We start from the raw sequence: 21,845 nt of genomic DNA, 5'->3' as shown, positions 1-21,845 counted from the left end.
CCTTTTCCTGTTTCGGGTAATTGCAAATAAACATATGAAAACAACTCTTTTATATTTGTGTATTATTTGTCAATGAAAGAAAAAGACTAAACCTTCCAGGAAAAGCAGGTATTTTGATCTATCTTGGTTGCTAAATATATATAGGATATAGTATATAGTATATAATTTAAGTATTTGTTTAAGTACATGTTAGATGCTTCAGTTCACGTACTTCATATGTGAAATAGCCATCATTATGAAGCAACACTAATCAATATGTTTTAATATTTAACAATATGTCAAATGGCATTTCAGATTTACAGCACACTACTTTACTCATTCACGCCAAGCACTTTCAACACCCATTTCTAGCACCAGCAGACAAACTTGACCAGCTGGTGAACACAGCAGAGAAGTTAGCAGCTAAATGCATTGGTGGAGACCAAAAAGAGAGCTCAAAGGAGAGTGAAAATGTAATATTTATCCATCGGGAGTACGGAAACACGTCTCCAGTTCAACGACTTCAATTCTTTGCTAACATGTTAGCCATGCCAACCTCATATAATGGTAATATGTTGTGTTTATGGCTTGTTCTGCTGCCAAATTGCCGATGCAATTAAATAAATCCTGTTTAAAATTAAACTTATTGCCACTTGGTGCAGTTCAGAGGTCAGGGGTTTCATCCTGTTGTTCGCGGCTAAATGAACCTTCACTGGAGTCCCTGTGACTTGACTTCCTGTGGGTGTTCACACAGGAAAAACAAGATACTCGACCTTAGTAACCAGCTATTACACACAGCATGCTTTGTGCTAGTATTCATGACTTGCAGTGTGTATTTCGCAGATAGTACTGCAGGTACTTCCCTGCCCAAAGTGAGTAATACCTATTTAGCCAAAACTACTACAATGTACTCATTTGTGCAATTAGTTGTTTAATAGTCCTGTCATTGAGCAATTTTCATCACGTTGTTGGATTCACCGGTCGCCATGTTCAAACAAGAACATAAGTGTCTGCTAACAGGTCAGAAGCACGTAAACAACCTTCTTTGCTCTAATTTGTCTCTTCTGTGCCCCTGAGTCCTGACTCATCTGTTATGCAATTACATCTCCCAGCAGCCCTTTCTCCCCTTTCCCAGTCCCCCTCAGGTGTGATGTTACACCCACAATCAGGTCAGATCATATTTGTTGACCCACATTGATGTAAACCCCACTGGAGTCAGATGATGGATCGCACTGGCTTTGTAGCAGCGATTGTATTACCTGTCAGTGCAGCGGAGAAGCTCCGGGATAAGCCATTAAAATCCATTATCTCCAATATCTCACCTACTTTTCGTGGCCCCTCCTCGTGCGGCGGGACGGCTTTAGTCGAGAGAGAAACACAACGGTCTTTTAATGATGAATTGGGCTTCGGGTGTCCTTTTACACTCATCTGGTATTTTTTGGTGTTTTTGTCAACCTTTCCAAGGAAAAATAAAACCTCAGACTTGATTTTTGGACATTTTTTTTGGTGTGTCATCAGTGTGCACTTGGTTGTAAAATGTTTCACTTCTGCTGATTGCCAACTTCCCGAAAGTAAGACAGCAGCAAAACCTCAGTGTCGCCAAAAAAATGCAATTAGTTTTTGCCATAGTCAGTGGAACTGAAGGTAGACCTGTGTGTTTCTACTCTGCATGCATTTTTCACATTTGCAAACTGCAGCCTTTGACTTTCAGTCAATTAAACAGGTACCCTCAGTACGGCCACTCGGCCCCACCCTCCTCCTTCCAGTCAGTCCTGTATTTTGACCCCCTTTTTCCTGCCACCCATCTGCTATCCACCACCAGAGTGGGTTGTTGTTCCTGGCTGACTCTGCAGCAGGTCAGCCTCTGTGCGTACGGCGCCCGCTAATTAAAAGCCCTGCTATTGTCAGTGTGTCAGTGGTCATGGGGAACGCCTCTATTCACCAGGCTATTTTTGCCATGAAGCTAAAGTACTGTACAGCTCTAGCATTGGAGACCTGAATAGCCCTGACTCATGCATCCATTGTCTTGTGGCCCTCTGTGTGGAAGGCTTTGTCCCTCCCCATTCTATGCAAGCACCAATCATTTCTGGTTTTCTCTTTTGCTAAAATGGATCTCGCATATATATATTTTTTTTGTCTTCTCTGCTATTTTTAATCCACTCGAGTACATTTGGCTCAGATTATGTAGCTGCAGGAGGCTGTGAAGAAGAAGCTGTCACGACGAGCCCCACATTTACACGGAAATGGGAACTCTCCTCCCCTCAATGTAACTACATTCTCAATATTGGCAACATTTTATGAGTTCCCATGCAGGAGCGAAGCTGATTTCTTAGAATCTCATGCCTGCAGCCTGTTGTGGAAAGCATACTTTTAATCAAGTACGATTTTAAGGGACTTGTTTTTGAACATTTTTAAATGTTCACTCCACTATATAAAGTTAGTTTGCAGATTCAGATTAATAATACAAAATGTAAGCAGCAAATAAAATATGATGCGATGTTCAGACTAAAATAAAACGAGTCAGCTGCAACACTTTGAAGTCAATCTGAAACGACATTTGAAGAGCGTCTTTCTTCCAAACCGTGACGTGTTTCAGAGCGAAACTGCAGGCAGGACAAAACGTTGGCAGGATTTGATTTGATGGTTGAAAAGATTAGCTCATAACATTCTGCGGCTTGCTGCAGAGCATTAATTAATGGATGGATGTCATGATATTATTGGTTTGTACTAGCTGATGTAAGCACGCATCATATTTTGTTTTTCAGGAAGAAAACATATTTTATTATAAAAATATGTGGAAAATGTATTTAATTGTAATTGTTTAGGCACCTATTGTTAGGCACGTGAACAATATGACCGGGGATGTGATCTAAAATGGTTAAAGTTTGACTTTAATATATGCACACATCTATAATGTATACATAACCTGAATCCACTGATAGAATATATATACACACACTTTAAAAGTATGTTTTGTGGCTTATTCTTTTGTTCTTATTCTTTTATTTAAGTAAAACTTTGAATGCAGGACTTTTACTTGGAACAAAGTTTTTTTTTTACGCTGTTATTATAAGCACGATCAGTTAGCAAAAGTAAGATCTGAGTAATTCTTCCACCACTGGCTGTGGCAGATTTAGCCCAGAGCAGATGTCAACTTGTAAATTACGATATTATATATTTTTTTATAAAATATGTAATAATAGTTTAAAGGCAATATTATCGACTGTCAAAACATGATGTTGCTTTTGGTCCAAGAGTTGCAAGCTGCAGACGAGGTCAGTAACGTGTGAAGAAAATCCTTGAACCCGCCCAGAGAGTGACATTTCAGGGAAAAATCCAAACCCGTAGGGCAACGTGTTGAGCTTGGCTCGTGCCAGCTGTGGGCGCCATGCGTTGTTCCTCGGGGCGCCACGTGACTTCTGTCTAGCACGCCAAACCTGTAGTGCTTGGAAATCATCAAGGCAAAGCCACCATGTAAACTGTTGTTTGTTTATTGCATTAAACGTAACAAGGCAGAATTCCATGAACTATGCACAATAAATATATCTCATTAAATTAACAACACATAAAAACATGTTAGTGGACAAGTTGAAACATTGCATTGCCCTTAAAATAATAACAAACTGAGGAAACTTTCCCTTTTGAGTTCTCAAGTCTTAAATACTATTAAATAAATGTGCTGTTAAAGAAATGCTTGGATTTGGTCAAATTTTCACGAGGAATTCTTCCAGCTGAGAGCTCTGACTGGTCCACTTCTTGGAGTCTTGTCTACTGAGGCTCTCTGCCTGCTCCTCCCCAGTCCAGCGTGTGTGCTCACCACCACGTGTGCTCGTCCCCTCACGTAGTTCAGTTTCCTGGAAAGGCTTCTTTCTCGGTAGAGAAAGGCGCAGTCATTCACTGGAAATCCTGGAACCCTGACTGCTGAGTCACTCTTCCTAGGCTCACGAGTTCCCCCTGACTCAGTAAATTTGATGGAACTTTTCACTTCCGCGCATTCTTTTTTTTCCAGACCCTCGTGTCTGTCTCTTTCTGGGGCACTTTCACAGACATTAACACAGTCCTTGTGTAGTTACTTTTTCCCCAATGCACACAATACATTGATATTCCAAGCAGGTTCATCGGTCGGGCAGGTTGATAACAGGCACCCACTGATCCAAACAGCGACTTTCTCTGCAGAATCTGGTCACTTTGCTCAGTGCGGGGTCCTTCCACAGTGACGACTGGGGGGTCTGCAGAAGGAGGGACAAAGCATTAACATTAGCTGCTGATTCATTAAATGTACAAACAAATGATCATGATTGCAACACCACTGCCAGCAACAGTTTCCCTGCAAGTATCGACAATAACCTTGGTGTTAAAAGTGACACCAACTCAGTGAGGGCAAAACAACGCTCTTCCTGGGAAATGAGCAACACACAGACGTGAGTAACGCCACTTACAGTAACAAGAACACAGTGCAGGTCCATGGGCTCCCCTCCAGGTTTCACTCCTCCCAGTATCTCCGCCAGGCGGCTCATGTTGCTCAGACGCAGGATGTTGATGTCATTCTCGCAGCAAAACGCCTGGATCAAGGTGAAGTGGATCTGGAGAGCCACATCCTCCTCGTCGTCTGTGGCCAGCAAACACAACACCACATTGTCTGGATCCCTGGAAGCGAAGACAAAGAAGAGTCGTAAGGGAAGGGAAACGCGTCTCACGGTTCTCAGTATTCACCAGGTTAGAGACACAGCAGTTATCGTGTTGTTAACTTACGCATTGAGGGACTTTGCTGCCTCGTAGACTCCCACTGTGGTGCAACCCTGAGGCAACGCAGCGCTCAGGACCTCCTCTAATGCTTTAGCCACTGATTCCATCCTGAGAGAAAACAGACAGTTTGATTAAACATCAGCCGGAAGAAGAAAAACACACTGGTACTTCACACGTGTACGTCGGTGTTACCCAATGAAACACGCTGAAACGTGATAGGACAATATGAGCAGTTCTGCATCATTCATATGCAGACTTGACTCTGAAATAATGAACAATAGCGTTCATGCAGCTAGCTAAAACAACTTCCGTTAGCACAACCGAAGAAGTTATGTTGGCGTGAACGCGAAAGGTTAATGTAAGCAGGGCGACGTGACGTTGCTCCGACCGTTGCTCTTGTGTTAACGAGCTAACGTTACAGTAACGTTATATGAGACCAGATATCGCTAAAACTGAGAGGTATGAAAATAAACCTAATTTGACAAAGACGATACAATAAAAATGTCCAAGTTAGGAAATTTGCAAAAATCTTAAAAAACGTTGCCAGTCCAAAGTTCGCATAAAAAAAGAAGAAAAAGGGAAGTTAAACAAGAAAAGCTAACCTTTCTGAAGAGTTATCTCCACTGGTTTCTTCAAAAGTCATATTGCACATCCGAGCAGGTAGGTGTAGAGTTGTAATATCCACAGCGGTAGGTGAGTCCGTCTGGGTGCTGAGATCCTCCCGGTATGCCCGCGAGCTGAGCCGCTCCAACGTTTCTAGGAGCTGTCCCCACAGCTCATTTGCATAATCCAGTCCCATTGGTCACGTGGTAACAAGACAGCCTTTCTTTGTGATAGCGACACCCTACGGCTGCGCCTGGGAATTACTACTGGCGGGAACGAACTGCTCACCGTTAATCACAAAATAATAGCTCTCATTTGAACTTGATTTATAAGTGAATCATTGCAGCTTTAGAGTGGCTCCAATGTACCAGCACACACGGAGGGGAGCCAATAGTAGCTAATTTAATTTTTAGTATATTGCAGTTTCATATGAAATAGTAAAAAACGTGATGTTTTGTGGTCATCGTTCCTTGTGTCCAAATATGTTGTGACTGTGCAATATGAGTTTTAGTTATCTGTCCATTTTTATTACATAGATTAAGAATATAGAAGTACTAACTAAGCAGTATGGACATTAGATACGTTGCATGCCAGTATGACAATATAACGTATATTATCATTATAATTAGCCTACATGCAATATTATATCATTACACTGTATGATAGATTGTTTAAAGGGACAGATTAAGAACAAATTTAGGCAAAAGAAAACACCACATACACACGCTAACCACACATTAAGTAGTAGTTGATAAATAAGTACTTTTGAAGGGTGAACGTGACTTTGAAACACGTGGGTTGCTGAACTCCTTTGGGCTCCCTGTCCTGCCCATGTTGACTCACTAGGCTATTACATTGTGATGGTTTACCAGGACACGTGTACACAACAGAAGCATCATTACTGTTATTAACACTTGTGCGTTGCCCACTGAGTCAGAACGCCCGTAAAGGATAAAGAGAATACAAAAGTAATGCATTGTGTATTAAGTGATTACTCACATTCTATTCATGATACAAAGATGACTAACATTAACAAAAGTACAGCGTGTATTGCAATTTGAGTGACAGCAATACGATTTAATATAATGACTTAGAGCGCCTCTGGTGGGGATGTAACATTATTATCATCCGCTTCGAAGTTGTCAGAGCTGACTAGGAATCAGTTTCATTGGGCCCACGTTCCCGGAAAACACCACCGAAACCGACCGGAGACCAGCTCAACCCCGACTCTAACTGACGCCGGTGCATCTTCTCTACCGGCAACGTGGCAACACCCAACACCTCAAAGTTGTCCTCTTCTCCCTCCACATGTAACCTACAGTCTGACGACACGGTCAGTCACGTGGGCACAGGAAGGACCGGCAGGGTTACTTTTGGTTCGGATTAGAAGATGGACGTGATTTCCTCTTTTCCAGCCCTGAGGGACTCCAGCTGTCACACTCGTCGTCAGGGCGGGCTGCACTGTTTACCCGCAGCTCCCTGACGTTACTCAGGCTGGGATTCACTATGCAAACAGACGGGAGATGAAGGTCCATCCACACCCTGAATGGTGTGATTTCTATTTTAAAAGTATCCTATGGTAAGTTTCGTCTCTCTCTCTCTCTCTCTCTCTCTCTCTCTCTCTCTCTCTCTCTCTCTCTCTCTCTCTCTCCCTCCCAGCAGTAGGTTTATGGGTGAACTTTACCCTCTGGTTATCACGCTGACTTGTTTATCAGCTCATGTTGTGAGTTTCCTGCTAAATGATGTGGCAGTCGTGGATGTACTTTGGCTGCACCTGGCATGTGTGTGAGCAGGAAGAACCTAAACAATAACACATATGTCCGTGTGGATTTTACCCTGAAATAAGGATTTCCAACTCTCACTTCCCGTCATTCTCGTCAGGTGATAAGGAAGGCTGATCTTGTCCTCATGGATCACAGAGGTCACCCCCGGCCCGACCCTGGCCGCCACTCCTACAGAACCAAAGACAGAGAGGACTCCTGCAGGTATCCTCAGCAGAACAGGGACCAGAGCTACCCACCACCGAACCCCAGGGAGTGGGACAGGCACTGGGCTCCGGTGGATCCCCACTACAGTCACTTCACCAGTCCTCCTTCCAGACCAGAGCAGTACCCTCACAGCACTCAGCAGTATCCTCATGGCTATGGCCAGCCAGACCTCCAAAGACCCCAGTCCAGGTGTGTACAGTAATAGGTACAGTCCTCTAAAATGGTTTAAATTGAAGTTGAGTTTTTGCATAAACGACCCACAGTGTTAACGCACACTTGGAATAAATGAATGATCATGTTGTAATCATGCAGAACAAGACAAACTCAAAAAACTAAACACTTTGTAGGTTGTTGCACTGATTCAGGGGCAGCATGGTGGTGCAAACACTCAGGTTCATGCTGGGATACAAACCTGTCGCCATGAGAACGGTTACAGGAAGTCATTCTGTTCTGCTTTTTTCAGGGGCAAAATGAATAAATATACTGATGGAACTAGAGGTTGTTTGTTTCCAGGCATGGGTATGACTATCCAGCACAGAGCCACTGGGACTACAGAGACCACTATGGCTACTATGAGCAGGACTACTACAGAGGACAGCATGGAAGACAAGGTACAGCGATGCAGGAGATCTCTGTGAGACGATAACACTCTTACTAGCAATGCTACACTCTGTGTCTTCTTCATAACAAATTCAATGGTACTTATGTGTTGCTTTTATCATTAAGATCCCGGTGTGTGGGGCCCCCAGGACTCTTTGAGAGCGGCCCCTTACCACGACAGATCATACAAGCAGGAGCCTTCAGGGAGCTCCTACACCGACGAGTACAGGTGAGCCGCCATGTTACACTTTTATGAAGTCAAACCCTTTTATTGATAACTGATACATTTTCATGTCATTTTGGAAACATTGTTGGTGATGTGCAGCCAGTGTTATGGTGTTTTTGCTCCACAAAGTAGACTTTTTCAATCATATGGACACATTTGTACATTCCTTTGTCATAATGTTACGTATAGAAATAATAAAAAATATCTTTATTTGTATTATTATTATTATTATTATTATTATTTTCTTTACAAAGTTACAAATGTTTTTTTAAAACAAAATAAGAAGAAATCACAAGGGAGCACAAAATCTAAAAATGTAATATTAATACAAAATGTAGGCCAACAGTTAATATATATGTTTTGAAGAGTTAAAGGGCCAGTGTTTAGCATTCAGGGGGGTCTATGCTGGAAATGATGTGTTTACGTAACCGTAGTATTTTATATTTTCATACAGAATGTATCGGCCACCATGTTTCTACAGTAGCCAAGAACGGACAAACACTGGCTCTTGATACGGTCACATTTGCATTTTGTAGTTCTCCTACAGGTTTTGTACTTTGGAGACGTTTCAGTTGGTTGTAATGTGCAACCTCGCAGCCAAATCCTACACACTGTACCTTTAAGATAAGTTAAAAATGAAAGTGTTTCATAAGCTGCAGAGGGATGTCACAAAATGTCAACAAATCATCAATTTATTTGAGCTGATTAATTCCTTAAAATCCATGAGTGCGATTTTAAAATCAATGCAAACCCAACAGGAAGCTGGTGTTAGTTGGCTAATGTGGAGATAATAGGATTTTTATGTGCCAGTTATTTAGACAGCACTGTTCTGCACCAATCAAAGCAGTTGAAGGGGGCTCTGACAAATGTCAAGGTTAATAATGTTACGTTTGTCCAGGAGAGAGAAGTTAAAAGCAGCTACAGCTTTATGTAAATCTGCAGAAAACAAAATCACCCAGAGCTTTCTGTGTGACGGCCCTTTGTGTGTTTGGTCAGACCAGGTGGCAACATCTGTCTCTGAAAAGTGAAAAGGGGGCGACTCCTCTGATTGTATAGAAGTCTATGAGAAAATGATTGATAATTGATTTATTATCTCAGTAAATATTGTAAAAGAGTTTATGTATTCAAATAGACCATAAACATGGTATGCTTTAGGGCGGGGCTACCTTGTAATTGACAGGTCGCTACCACGCTACCAATATAATTAACTACTAAGATACTTCAACACTCAACTGTAAAGTTGACCTTATACTATGAAGCTAACTTTGTTAACAGCTTCACACCAGAATCCAGATGGATCCAGATCCAGTAAGGTTGCTGGTCTGCTGCTTGTGTTCATCAGATCCACCCGTTGCTCCTCCACAGTCCAAATATGGACATTTCCATTCACTGGATGCAAATATTCCAAGATGCTAATGGCCAAAATACTGAACTTGAGGTTTCAAACTGTAGTCCACAAACTAATGAGTGATGTCACCATGACAACATCCACTTCTTGTATGAAGTACCGTCTATGGGTCAGGCATAAACCGCTTGATTCCGCTTCCTGCATTGTAAAATGTATCCGTGTGCAAGAGAGGTTTTATCCTGGAAACGCAGAGCTGCTACTGAGTTGTTGATAAGTTGACTTCAAGTGTTGTAGCAGCAATAGAAAGTAGCAAACTGAATATGTATTTCTGTGAAAATGCTTTTATTCTCTCAGGTACGACCAAGGCAGAGATAACTCCCTGCATCATCTCAACGACTGCGAGGATGCTCCTTCCAGAGACAACGAAGAGCTGTCCTCTTATTACCTGGGGACACTGGAAAGTGCCAAAAACTCGGGGCTGTCCTCCAGCAGCTATGAACTGAGTCAGTACATCAATGGAGCCGAGCACAGCGAGCCCGTCCCACAACCCGCCCACACGTCCGACGCAGGTGAGTGTAAAGCTGTTTTCTGTCACTTCTCTCACAGTTTATCATGACGCGTGTTCTTCTGTGCTTCACGTCTCCTCAGACCATGGAGCGATGCATCAGACGTCAGCTCCTCTGAAGTACTCCGTCTCTCATGCGGTCGTCAGCTTCGGGCCAGCAGGCCAGCTGATACGCGTCACTCCGGGCTTGTCCATGCGGGACAACATCAGCCAGCTGGAAATCCACAGTCTGGAAGTAGGTTCAACACCAGACTGTTGATAACATGATTGGATTTTCTTCCACTTAACCGCTAGAAGTGTATTCTTGATGTGATAAGATAAGCCTGTGGTACTCTCATGGCATGGAAATATATAACAGCAGCAGTGAAGATGCAACCACAGGAGGCAAAACAGAACACATTGTAAAAAGTGAACAGTCACAAATACTAAATATAAAAATAGAATCATGTACCGAGTGTTTGAGTTTTTTGCACATATAAAATGTTACTATTGCATAGAATATTGAGATTGCACAGAATAAGTTTGTTATTCTGTTATTATTATGTTATTTTATTCTGTTTGTCTGCACAGGTCATTCTGGCTGAGACGAAGGAACAGCAGGAGATGAGGAACTTTCCGGGGCCCTTAACCAGGTTTGCTGTGCTATTCTGAAACTGAAAATGCTTTCCACTAAATCATCTTCACTGAACCTTAGAGGAATTCTGTTTAAACATTTTTTTTGAATGTTGTGTTATATGTGTCATGTTTTTGAAGGGAAGATCTGCACAAAGTAGATGCTATAGAGTTTGCCCACCAGAGGGCGTGCGCCTGCATGGACGGTGACAAGGTGCATGATAAGAGCTCTGCTGCCCTCTTGTGGAATCTACTGGTCCTGCTCTGCAGACAGAATGGAGTACGTGGATCCTGTTTTGTTGTTACATGTGGGAAATACTTGACTTGACATCAAACAACCATCATAGTAATTATCATAGTTTTCTTTGTGAACTAAATGTCTGTTTGTTTCAGCAAATCGTTGGCTCAGATGTTGCAGAGCTGCTGATGCAGGGCTCACATCAGGACGGAAGCTGGGAGTCAGATGCTCCCACACTCATTGACTTCAGCGAGGGCTCTGCTGCTGCCGAAGCACCACCTCACACAGGAGACGACCTGCTCACAGGAAACACGAACAGCTCCGGCTCTCCGGCCTCGAAGGAGGCCCTGCAGAGCTACACCCAGCTGCTGCTGGCTGGGAGAAAGAAGGTTTCAACCTTTTTAACTCTCTATTCATAAGAGGTTTATTATCTATTATACCTCCTTTACTGAAGTAAAAGTACCAATAACACATTTCAAATATGATATTCCAGTAAAAGTACAGCTTTTAAAATCCCATTTAGGTAAAAGTAAAGATTAGGAGCATTGTTAAATGTGTTAATTGTTTCTAAAGTATCAAAATTAAAACTACACATTCTACAGATTATTTATTTATTTAGGTTAAATTTACTGCAAATTGTATTGACAGTATAGTACATAACTAAGTGAGAGAACCAGTGGTGGAAAAACTAAGAACAGTGTTACTCCAAATACCATAATATGAATGACTTACCATCCAGGGCAGGACATACGTACAGTATATAGTCAAATAATAATCCACACATGATTCATTTTCATTTGAATTATTATTTTTTTAATTATACTTCCACATCTTATCATCTATAACTGCCATGAAGTGCAGTTTGTTAGCAATGAGCTAGCCAGCCATTCACACACATGAACATGCACTAAAAGGCACTGCTGACCCGCCTATCTAAACGAAGCAGAGAAGCTTAACAACACACACAGAGGGCAGAACAACTTCAGTCTCTGCTCAAGAACATATTACCGCACTATATATTTTCATAGCGAATAGTTGTCGCTGTTATTTGAATGCTCTGAATGTCAAATAGGGAAGTCGTTTATCAGGATACCCTTCATCTGCGTGGTGGAGCTTTGCGTTGCATCTTCATCGTAGTTGCCGTGGATGTCACACTGTGTTGGGATCTGAGTGTTCGCCCCCTCACACCTTTCCTCCTGGTTTCTAGGAGGCGTTGGAGTCAGCCATGAGCAGTGGCCTGTGGGGGCATGCACTCTTTCTGGCCAGCAAAATGGACAACAGGTCCTACACCACCGTGCTGAACAGGTGAGACAAGCAAATACATCTGAGACGCGGCAGCTGCAAGAAACCACACAACTCTGCATTTGAGCGCTAATTAGTGAAGAAACGATCCCCTCAACACATTTAGCTACTAATGATCTGAACTTGGGCTGCAGCTACAAGGGAATGTGGGCACTATTTCTGTCACTTGTATTAGTACATCCTCAGTGTGTTTTAGCCAAGCCGACAGGAACGCAGCCGGGCTGTGAAGCATTTTGACCAAGGGCTCGCAACTTCCTGGTTCGTCACATGATGCACGCTCAACCAAAGAGCATTTACACATCCAGTATGTTAATATAGAAAACATTGATGCAGAGATTCATGTTCGCCTGAGGATAAACTGAAATAACTAACAAAATCCAAAACTTGGGTTTCAAAACTGACATTACAAATTAGCATAAACTAACATTCTAAACTAAAATGGTGACCATAGTAAACACAACAGCATGTTAGCATGCTGATATTAGCATGTACCCCAAAGCTGCAGTGTGGCTGTAGACTCGTAGTATTGAAGAACTTTATCATGATATTTATTTGTTTGTCTTATTTTTAAAAATGTAGTTGATGTTTTTTTATGGGAGTAATTGCACCTTCAAACAATATTCCCTGTACTGAACAGATGTTGAGACATTTCTGTGAAGAACAAAAATCAACGTATTGATTCGCAGTCAGAATTAAGATGAAATTTAAATTAAATGAAATACTTGTGACTTGTGTAGCACATGGCCAGAAAGAAAGGACCCGTGGCTTCTCACCCCCGCGTCCAAAAATAATTCCCCGTATTAAGAACCTGTAGAAGGTAATTCAAGTTATGGAAACAGTTATAAAACACCATTAATAAGGTAATAACGATTTATTCATGATTTTTGTGAGCTCAGAGTGACATTCAGCCAGACATTATTGCACTTTGTCACTACAATATAGTATCCTTGAGCTATTTCTTATGTAACCCAATCCACTTTTACAGACTATTTTGGCATCAGCAGTCTGTCCCACAGCAGCAGCACATGGCCTGGGGGTCGCCTGGGGGGAGGGGAGGCAGCCAGGACCAGTTTTATTTGTGATCGACATCAGCCTGGTGTGTCACTTCTGTAATGAGAAGCAGCAGGAATGCTCTTTAACTGTGATTTTGTTTTAGTACAGTAGTTCTGCTTCTAGTGTGTAGTAATGCCTTGGTTAAAATAAGATGTGCATTGAGACAAACAGCTCTTTTTGCAGGTTTACAGGCCAGCTAACGGCCAGCGATCCCCTCCAGACACTCTTCCACCTGCTGACTGGGAGAATCCCCGTTGTAGCGTTGGTAAAACATCCCAATCCTCACCATTGAAGCTTTTGTATTGCAAACACGTCGGTCTGTATCGTATTAGCTGGTCGGAGCCCTGATAGTGATGCTCTGTGTCCAGTGCTGCGGAAATGAAAAGTGGGGGGACTGGAGGCCCCACCTGGCCGTTATGCTCTCCAATGAGACGGGAGATCCCGCCGTCCAACAGAAGGCCATCGTCACCATGGGAGACACGCTCGGTATGCACGCCGTGCTGGCTGACAGGTTGTAGTGTTGCTTCTGCGCGTTGATACGAGCTGGCTGTTTGGTGTCCCCCCTCTCACGCAGCCTCCAAAGGCCTCCTGCATGCCGCCCATGTGTGCTACCTGGCGGCCAGCGTTCCCTTCGGGGGGTTCACACAGAAGGCAGAGAGACTGGTGCTTCTAGGCAGCAGCCACAGGTGAGCTGTGCTTCCTCCTCGAAACCATTCACCTGCCATTTCTATCAGAGAAATTTAAGAAATGACCGCTTGGCAAGGCAGACCATCTTCCTTTCCTTTCCTTCAGGCAATCCTTTGAATACTTTGCCACAAACCTTGCCATCCAGTGCACTGAACTGTACGAGTACTGCCGGACACTTGGGGGGAAAAGCCCTTCAATACCATCCTTTCAGGTAGCTCATTTACACTTGTATAAATAAGGTTATTCTCATTTGCAGTCATATTTGTGTAAATGTGCTCCTCCACACTGCTGCGTTGTGATCAGGTGTATAAGCTCCTGTATGCCAGTCGCCTGCTGGACTGTGGGCTTGCATCTCAGGCCTTTCATTACTGCGAGGTGGTGGGACAGGCCATCGTCAGACAGACGGAGCCTTTCTTTGTGTTGACTGGAGAGGTCATTAAGGTACTCACACGTGCTCCTAGACACACAGACCCATAATGTCTTATACATCGACTGTAATCAGAGTGATTCAGTGTGTCAGTACTCCGTCGTGTGTCCTTTCTGCTGCAGCTGTCAGACAGGCTGAGACACTCGGAGGGCCAGTTCAGTGACGCAGGTGTCAGCGGAGTCGTGGAGGAACCCGACTGGCTGAAACAGCTCCGTGTTCGGCACCACAGTTTCCAAGTGAGCTGCTCCAGGCCTCTCATCTCAGAAAAGTGCCTAATCTTTAGGAAAAAATAGGAAAATAAGACATAACTTCTTATTTTAGCTGACCAGAAATTGTATTTTGTATTTTGCATCTGCTACTGATGCTTTTGTTATTTGCACTAACACCTTTTTATTGGTCCCTGTGGGACAAATAAAGGATTTTCTTATCTTGAATTGAGTTTAAACAGGAATCTTGTCACGCAAAGTTGCTTTATTCCAACAGCACTTAAATACAATATAAGCAGGGTTCATTGTGAGCATGTTAGCATGCTGACGTTAGCATTTTGCCCTGTTATGATGCCGAAAGCAAAGCCTCACTGAGCTGCTGTAGACTCTTGTTTTATTTACAGTAAATCTCTTCTTCTTTTACTCAGACGGGGAGTTTCCACAGCACTGAACCATTCCTGCCCCCTCCTGAGAGAGGTGCTTTGGTCCACGAGGACAGCAAAGTGTTCTTGGGTAATTTTAAATCCTCTCATTACTTCAGTGTGTGGCCTGTTTCCTGCTGGAGAGCAGCCTCTGCTTTCTTGTAAAACTGCAAAACAATGCTTTGGCATGTGGCTTTCATTTGTAATTGTATACAGAATCGGACGTGGGTGACCTAAACCGTGACATCCTGAGTCCGGAGCCAGAACTCCTTTATTACAGAGGCACTGGGGATCAAGAGAACCTCGAGCAGCAAGTTGAAGGAATCACTGAGGAAATGAAGGTGCTGCCGTGGGACGGTGGAGCTCAGGAATGGTACAAAATGTGCAGCAACATGCTTCCATTCATGTCGGTTTACCACGCAGAGGGAAAGTGTTCCTGCACTTGTGCTAAGAGAACATTGTGTCACTGTCCTCTCCCTGTTGCTTGTCTAGGCCTCACGCCAATACCCCGATGCCAGTAACGCTGCTTTATGCTCCCCAAGTGGCGACAAGTCAAGACTTCAGTTATCATAACACAGATAGTGCTGAAGTCAGTACTGCCTCGCCACATTGTCCTCAGAGTGATCTGTCGTCAGCAGCAGTGGGTGAGGATGAAATGTTAGATCATTCCCGTCTCTATTCACATGTGTACTATGGGGAGTCTGTCTGAACGTCATGTTTTGATTTCATTGCTTCTGCAGATGCCGGTTCATCCTCTGGAGCAGCCACAGTGAGTCTTTGAATCTTTGTAATATTCTTACTTATGAAAACATGGCGTACCTGTTTGATGATACTAGTCATATTTTTTCTTGATTTATATATCAAGTTAAATTTATTTGCTAGAAATGTCCAAAAAGTGACCTTGTGTCTGTATTTGCCTGAAGATGGGGGTTCAGATGCAAGAAGTCAACTTCAATCAGCAGGTGCAATGGCAGCAGGGCGTCCCACCAGGCTTAGAGGCCTCTGTGCAGAACAACGAACATCTCAAACAGGTGGGTGTCACCTGTTAAACCACTGGCATCAGGGGGCCATTAGTTTGACACGGCTCTCATTTTCTGTGTTGAATGCAGAGCACCAATGCCGGATGGTTTAGTGGTTGGTTCAAGTCAAAACCCAAAGATGTTCAAAATGAGATTCCAGAGCAGAGAAGCGCAGCTCAGATGGTAAGAGTCAAGTAAATGTGCATCATACTGTTCAGATTAAATTTGGTGATATTGGTATGATATATATGTTGTGCATGTTTTCTCAGGAGCGACCACCGACCTCTGGCTTCAGTCCTCCTCCCCCGCCGGCCATGTTTCCATCTCAGCCTTCTTCTGCTGGGATCAACCCCTTTTCAAGGAAAGCAGGTGAATTATTAGAGCCCGAGCAACCGTCAACGTCGGGTCGGTGAAGGCCCTATTGTAAAGATTTTTATTTTTTGTGACTATTCATAAATGTTTCCAGCACATTCCTCATATGTTATGTGGGATTTCTAAGGTCAATGACCTTTCAAGGGACGCTGTGTTTCTAACAGAGTTACTGACCAGCATGTCTAATTTCATATTAGCAGCTTACACTGTCACTAATGACATTTTAACGACATTAAGCACCCTAAATGTGATCGTTTTCTATTAATACCCCTGTTTCCTTCATAGGCCAGCAGCTGGGGTAGAAGCCGAGACCACTAGCCTGTATCGCAGGTAAATTAACTTACTGAAAGATAAATATATCTGTACCAAATTTGAAAAAATAGCAGTTACCTTGAAATCTTTTGTGTTCATAGGATCACTGACACCACTAGTGCCAAAGTGGGGAAATCACACTTTCTACTACTAACGGTGCCTTTATGTCTAATGAGAGCTTCACCTGAGCTTGGATGAACCCCCCCACATACACACACACATTTCTTTTTAAAGGTTGTCCTTGCAAACCCCCACAGCCATGTTGCATATTAGATACAGAAATACTCCGGACGGACTGGCATAGTAACTCATATTGCAGCGAGGGAAACAGCTGAGATGTGCTTTCCTTAAAGCTGACAGCAGGGAAATGATCAGGGCGTATTTGGGGGAAGGGATATCTTAATTGACCCCGATAAGCATTTATGTAGAAGAGCTTTCACCAGGACCATCGTTGCCAGGGACACTGAGGACTACTTAAATACAATCCAACGCTGTGATCATTTATTGGCGTCTTTAATCGTCCAAGCTGAGCAGGCTGAATTTGTAGCCTGACTTTTAGCACAATTTGATCATAGTCTGATCATTTTCTGTTTACCTTCTATAAAGTGGAATAGTTTGAGTTATACTGTATATAAGATATTTACAGATGGAAATAGAGTTTTCATGCTGCCCAAATGGACGATACCACCTGGTGTGAGGGGGGGGGGGGGGGGGGGGGGAGAGACCTCTGCCAGGCAAACATTCCCCACACCTCCTACACAACCAGCCCGTACTCCCTTACAGCATGAAGCCGTTGTGGACTAAGTACACTGAGACTTGCAATGCCTTCATCTGAGAACAAGCTCTACTAAAAGCCACATTATATACATATCTGTGTGATAACGAGGCCAGTGTAAGCTCTGTAAAACATGCAATAATATATGCTCTTTAGATACATTTTAGAACAAACTTTTTATTCCTGTCACCTTGCAAACTTGTTTTCATGTAATTTGTTGTTTTTTATACTTCTGTCATATGGCTTTGTGCTTAATTTATTACAGTATATGAAAATGTGTACCTCTGTACCAGCACATGCAATAGATTAATTAAGTTTATCACAGCAATTTTGCGTGCCACTTTGAATAAAAATATCTTGCTTTTAAATATCTGGGATTCCAGGCGAGGCCTCTCACTTAATGTTCGGCAAGTGACAACATGGCAGGTGCCGTCTCCTTTTACGATTAGTCGGCAGTAGCCAAGTGTAACTGGACACACTGGCTGCTCGACGCTTAGCGCCTGCCAATAATGTGTCGGGCATAAATGCATTCACAATGGATTGCTCTATGACAGACAGTTACAAGTGGCATCCAAAAAATCTCTCTGAAAATTGGAAACCTGACTAGAGATAGGACTACTCATTCATATCTTCTTGTCAAGTCATTCACCAATTTCTTTTCTTCGTCTCTTCTTGTATAAGTGATGTGTTGTCGTTTTAAAATGATAGAGAGAGAAAATTAGTATAGAGAGAGTTTATTTTGAAATTACCATTTGGTTAACAAAAATATTTATTGAGATTAATCTCCAGACATATTTTTTTTAACACTGCAGGTGTGCAATGTTGTTTCCCTCTTATCCACCAGAGGAGAAGTTTAATAGACCCTGTTACAAACCAAACATGCGCTTAGCAATATGATCGAAGAGATTTACACCTGGCTCAACATGCAACCCGCAATTCATACATAACACATTTGAAGATTATGCTGCATGGAAATAGCTGCACCGCCAAACACATGAATGAATAGACACCATGAAGATGAGCCAGGAAAGCAATGGCCGAGGATTAGCTAGCTTCTCTGCTGGTTCATTAATGGAGGTACGACTGGCTCATGGCATGTTAGAGTACTACTTTTGCAGTCACTGCTGCTTGTGTGTCAAGAAAAAAGTACAACATTCAGAAGTGCTCGCAACTCACTGGACAATAAAATCCGCCTGCACTGCTGAAAATAAGTGAGTAATGATGTAGCTGTTATTTTTATGTGTATGGCAGCGACTGATGAGTTGGGAACATTAAGCTGCCCTCCATCTGTCAGGACAATATAATGTACCAGCTCCTTGTCATCAATACTGCTTATCAAAGCTGTCGGCTAATCCTGTTTGGCTAACGTCACTGAGGCTGAAGTTGGGTAAATAAATCTCTGTGGATCTATAAAATCAGCACAAGGAAGTGATGGGCCTTCACGATAAATTCTGTCTGCGTTTCCTACATGCAGAGTCCCGATGTTAACGTGAAATTATTATTAAAGGGTTTGATGCTTTTGTAACCATCACACCGTTCAAATCGGGATGAAATGAAAAATGCCTTTTTAACCCTTTTAAAATCACATTCCCAGTCATAACGTGCACGTATTTGACAATAAATGCAAACCATTTACAAAAATGTACAATTCCAGTCATCTTTTCTTCCTGTAAAACAAAATATGACGTGTGCTTACATGAGCTAGTTCCAACCAATAATATCATCCATCCGTCAATCAATCTGCATCTTTTAGAGAAAATTGTGGAGCCACAGTGCTCTGTAGCTCCATGCTACATTCTAGGACCGCCCACTTTTTAGTGGTCCAATCAAATACCAAGGATTTGATTCAATTCGCTCTTGTAAGAATACACTGTTAAACATATTTGGATCTGCTGGGATACTCACAGTACCGAATAAAGATGCTCTAACTTCCGTTTCACTGGGGCTTGAAGCTGTCATCTCGTTGTCATGGAAACCCAGCGTGATGGGGGACAGAGGGTTTGTGAGTCACACGTTTATCATAGATATAATAACATGACGTTTACTCGTGCCCTATGGAGCCGATGTGTCTGGAGCTGATGATGTGAACATACTGCATTAGGATACGCAGTCGCACATGTGAGTGAATGGTACCAGCACAGTGTACGGTACCTCTTTGAACCTCATCTAGATGCTCTTGTCCCCGTGGTCCAGCGTATGCTGTGCAAGCTTTGCGGCACACTGGAAAGACTTGTCACACGCCACACAGACAAAGATCCTCCCGGCACAGGTCTGCTCCTGGTGAAGCTTCAATGTGGCCAGGTGGCTGAAGTTCTTGCTGCAGCCCGGGCAGTTGTGCGGTTTCTGTTTACTGTGGACGTACTGGTGACGAACGAGGCGGGAAGCCATGGCGAACGCCACGCCGCACTCTGTGCACTTGTGGGGCCGCGATCCGCTGTGAATGGCCTCGTGCTCGGTCAAGTTGGACGACTTCGTGAAACACTTGGCGCACACCGAGCACACGTACGGACGCACTCCCGTGTGGATCTTCTGGTGCTCTGCCATACGACTAGCCAGAGCGAAGGCTTTCCCACAGTCGGGGCAGGAGAACGGCCTTTCTCCCAGGTGCTTACGCTCATGGCGCTTCAAGGAGAGGGGTTTATTGAAGGTCTTGCCGCAGTGCGTGCACGGGAAGGGCTTATCGTTGGTATGCATGTTCCGCTCGTGCTTCCGCAGGTCAGAGGAGCGAATGAAATCCTTCCCGCAGGAGTCACAGACGTAGGGCTTTTCACCTGTGTGTGTGCGGATGTGCTTGCGGTAATCCGATGACCAGATATATGTCTTGACACAGAACGGGCAGTGATATGGTCTTTCACCCGTGTGGAGACGCTTGTGCTGCTGCAGGGTGCCCTGATGGGAGTAAGCCTTGCCACATATATCACACACGTGTGGCTTGAGGCCGGTGTGTGTTTGCAAGTGACTCTGTAGGTTGCAGAGCTTCTTAAAAGCCCAGCTGCAGTGTGTGCACTTGAAGGGACGGGGCTCTTTGTCGACTCCGCTGCGTTTTTTCATCGCCACCAAAAGTCGAGGGATCTTGTCATCGTCATGCTTTTTTAGTAATTTCTTAACAGGAGGACTATTTACATCCTTCTTTTTGGTCTTATTCCCACCTCCACCTGGATAATATTCCTCCACATTTAGCTCTTTGAGCTTAGATGCCCTCTGTTTTGCTGAAGCATTACTTTGCATGTTATGGCTCTTGAGGTACTGAGAGCAGTTGCTTTCCTTCTTTTGCACAGCATCCACAAGCACTTCATTAGATCCGTGTACTTTATTGTTCTCAATATGTTCAGTGCGTTGTAACAATCCTTGATCTCTGCCATCTTTAAATCCAGTTTCTCCTCCCGGTGAAAGCTCTGCAAACTTCTCCACGAGAGACCACTTGGGTGTTTGAGGGTTCAGATAAAGGATTCCAGTGTCACTGCTCTCCGAGAGTGAGTTCATACCACAAATGCCGCCGCATGCAGAGTCAGTCTTTACACGCCGAGTGTTCATTAAGATCTGTCCGTCTGGGAGAGACGGAGTGCCACAGTGCTTTTCTTGGTGTTTCCTATTGCTTCTCCTTTCAACGCCTACGCTGTCAGACATCAGTGGGGAGACTTCCTCAGCCATGGTCCTCTGTGGAGCACGGCATGAAATCATCTACATGCTTTGGGAATTCCAGGTACTCTGCCTCCTAAAAAGACCTGAAACATAAAACACAGCATGCTATTACCATCCCAAGCAAAGCCTAGTGGGTCTTTATCATAACTTCTATACCTTTCTGAATATAAATGATCATATAAAATGTGGGTTTAATTTCTAACTTTTACCACGCAGGCCTGCTAATAACTTACTGTGCTGTTGCATTCAGCAGCACCTCTTCCTTCACATAACCATGCTTACATTTCCATAAGTCGACCTCATGAATGACAAAGTGGAAGCGTTTCACAGAGCCACTTACTTATGGAGCTTGTTATGGAGTGCCGGTCCAGGAGATGTCACAGAGACCTCCCCGCCCCGGTCTAGTGTAACATACGGGAGATGTGCTGTCGGTGGTGTTAACGGGCGGAGTTTGGCAGCAGCCGTCTGTGGGACTTGGTCAGCATCTATCCTGCTAGTCAGCAACAGCAACGACATCTTAACGGCCTGGCTCGTCTTACCTTGAACTGACTGAGCTCACGGGCCGTTTCCCGGGAGCCCGTTGAGCAGATGGTCACTATCAGAGAACTACAAACGACCGTTAGCATGTAGAGGTCAAAGATTATTTAGCTTAAGTTGCATAAGCTTGTATTGTGTTAAAGCCTTAATGCTAACTTGTATGTGACTTAAAGTTGTAGTAGGTTA

At 43.5% G+C, this 21,845-nt stretch overlaps 3 protein-coding genes across 5 annotated transcripts; 1 reads left to right on the top strand and 2 right to left on the bottom strand.

Moving 5' to 3' along the window:
* Positions 1–3,454: 3,454 nt before the first annotated feature.
* Positions 3,455–5,539, bottom strand: gadd45ab (growth arrest and DNA-damage-inducible, alpha, b). Its single transcript, XM_084011350.1, has 4 exons — positions 5,328–5,539; positions 4,732–4,833; positions 4,419–4,626; positions 3,455–4,208 (listed from the first exon to the last, which is right to left on the bottom strand). The coding sequence occupies exons 1-4, from the start codon at positions 5,522–5,524 to the stop codon at positions 4,095–4,097; spliced, it is 621 nt and encodes a 206-aa protein (XP_083867476.1). The 5' UTR covers positions 5,525–5,539; the 3' UTR covers positions 3,455–4,094.
* Positions 5,540–6,529: 990 nt separating this feature from the next.
* Positions 6,530–18,164, top strand: sec16b (SEC16 homolog B, endoplasmic reticulum export factor). Of its 3 annotated transcripts, none has more exons than XM_084010706.1 (25): positions 6,530–6,907; positions 7,210–7,505; positions 7,830–7,927; positions 8,043–8,145; positions 9,845–10,059; positions 10,148–10,290; positions 10,626–10,687; positions 10,809–10,947; positions 11,061–11,294; positions 12,113–12,210; positions 13,444–13,525; positions 13,629–13,746; positions 13,835–13,946; positions 14,053–14,158; positions 14,251–14,388; positions 14,497–14,610; positions 15,009–15,093; positions 15,219–15,375; positions 15,495–15,646; positions 15,743–15,771; positions 15,926–16,033; positions 16,112–16,204; positions 16,291–16,390; positions 16,679–16,723; positions 16,807–18,164. In XM_084010706.1, the coding sequence occupies exons 1-24, from the start codon at positions 6,905–6,907 to the stop codon at positions 16,693–16,695; spliced, it is 2,802 nt and encodes a 933-aa protein (XP_083866832.1). In that variant the 5' UTR covers positions 6,530–6,904; the 3' UTR covers positions 16,696–16,723; positions 16,807–18,164. The 3 variants fall into 3 exon arrangements, with proteins under 3 accessions (XP_083866832.1, XP_083866831.1, XP_083866833.1); XM_084010705.1 differs by having other exon boundaries at positions 10,139–10,290; XM_084010707.1 differs by lacking the exon at positions 6,530–6,907 and having other exon boundaries at positions 7,093–7,505; positions 10,139–10,290.
* A 143-nt stretch (positions 18,165–18,307) lies between these two features.
* On the bottom strand, positions 18,308–21,465 carry znf648 (zinc finger protein 648). Its single transcript, XM_084010970.1, has 2 exons — positions 21,356–21,465; positions 18,308–21,205 (listed from the first exon to the last, which is right to left on the bottom strand). The coding sequence occupies exon 2, from the start codon at positions 21,159–21,161 to the stop codon at positions 19,647–19,649; it is 1,515 nt and encodes a 504-aa protein (XP_083867096.1). The 5' UTR covers positions 21,162–21,205; positions 21,356–21,465; the 3' UTR covers positions 18,308–19,646.
* Between the last annotated feature and the right edge of the window lie 380 nt (positions 21,466–21,845).

Source organism: Eutrigla gurnardus (genome assembly GCF_963514095.1).
Source record: "Eutrigla gurnardus genome assembly, chromosome: 6".
NCBI lineage: Eukaryota > Metazoa > Chordata > Actinopteri > Perciformes > Triglidae > Eutrigla > Eutrigla gurnardus.
This window is presented reverse-complemented; position numbering and strand designations above follow the sequence as displayed.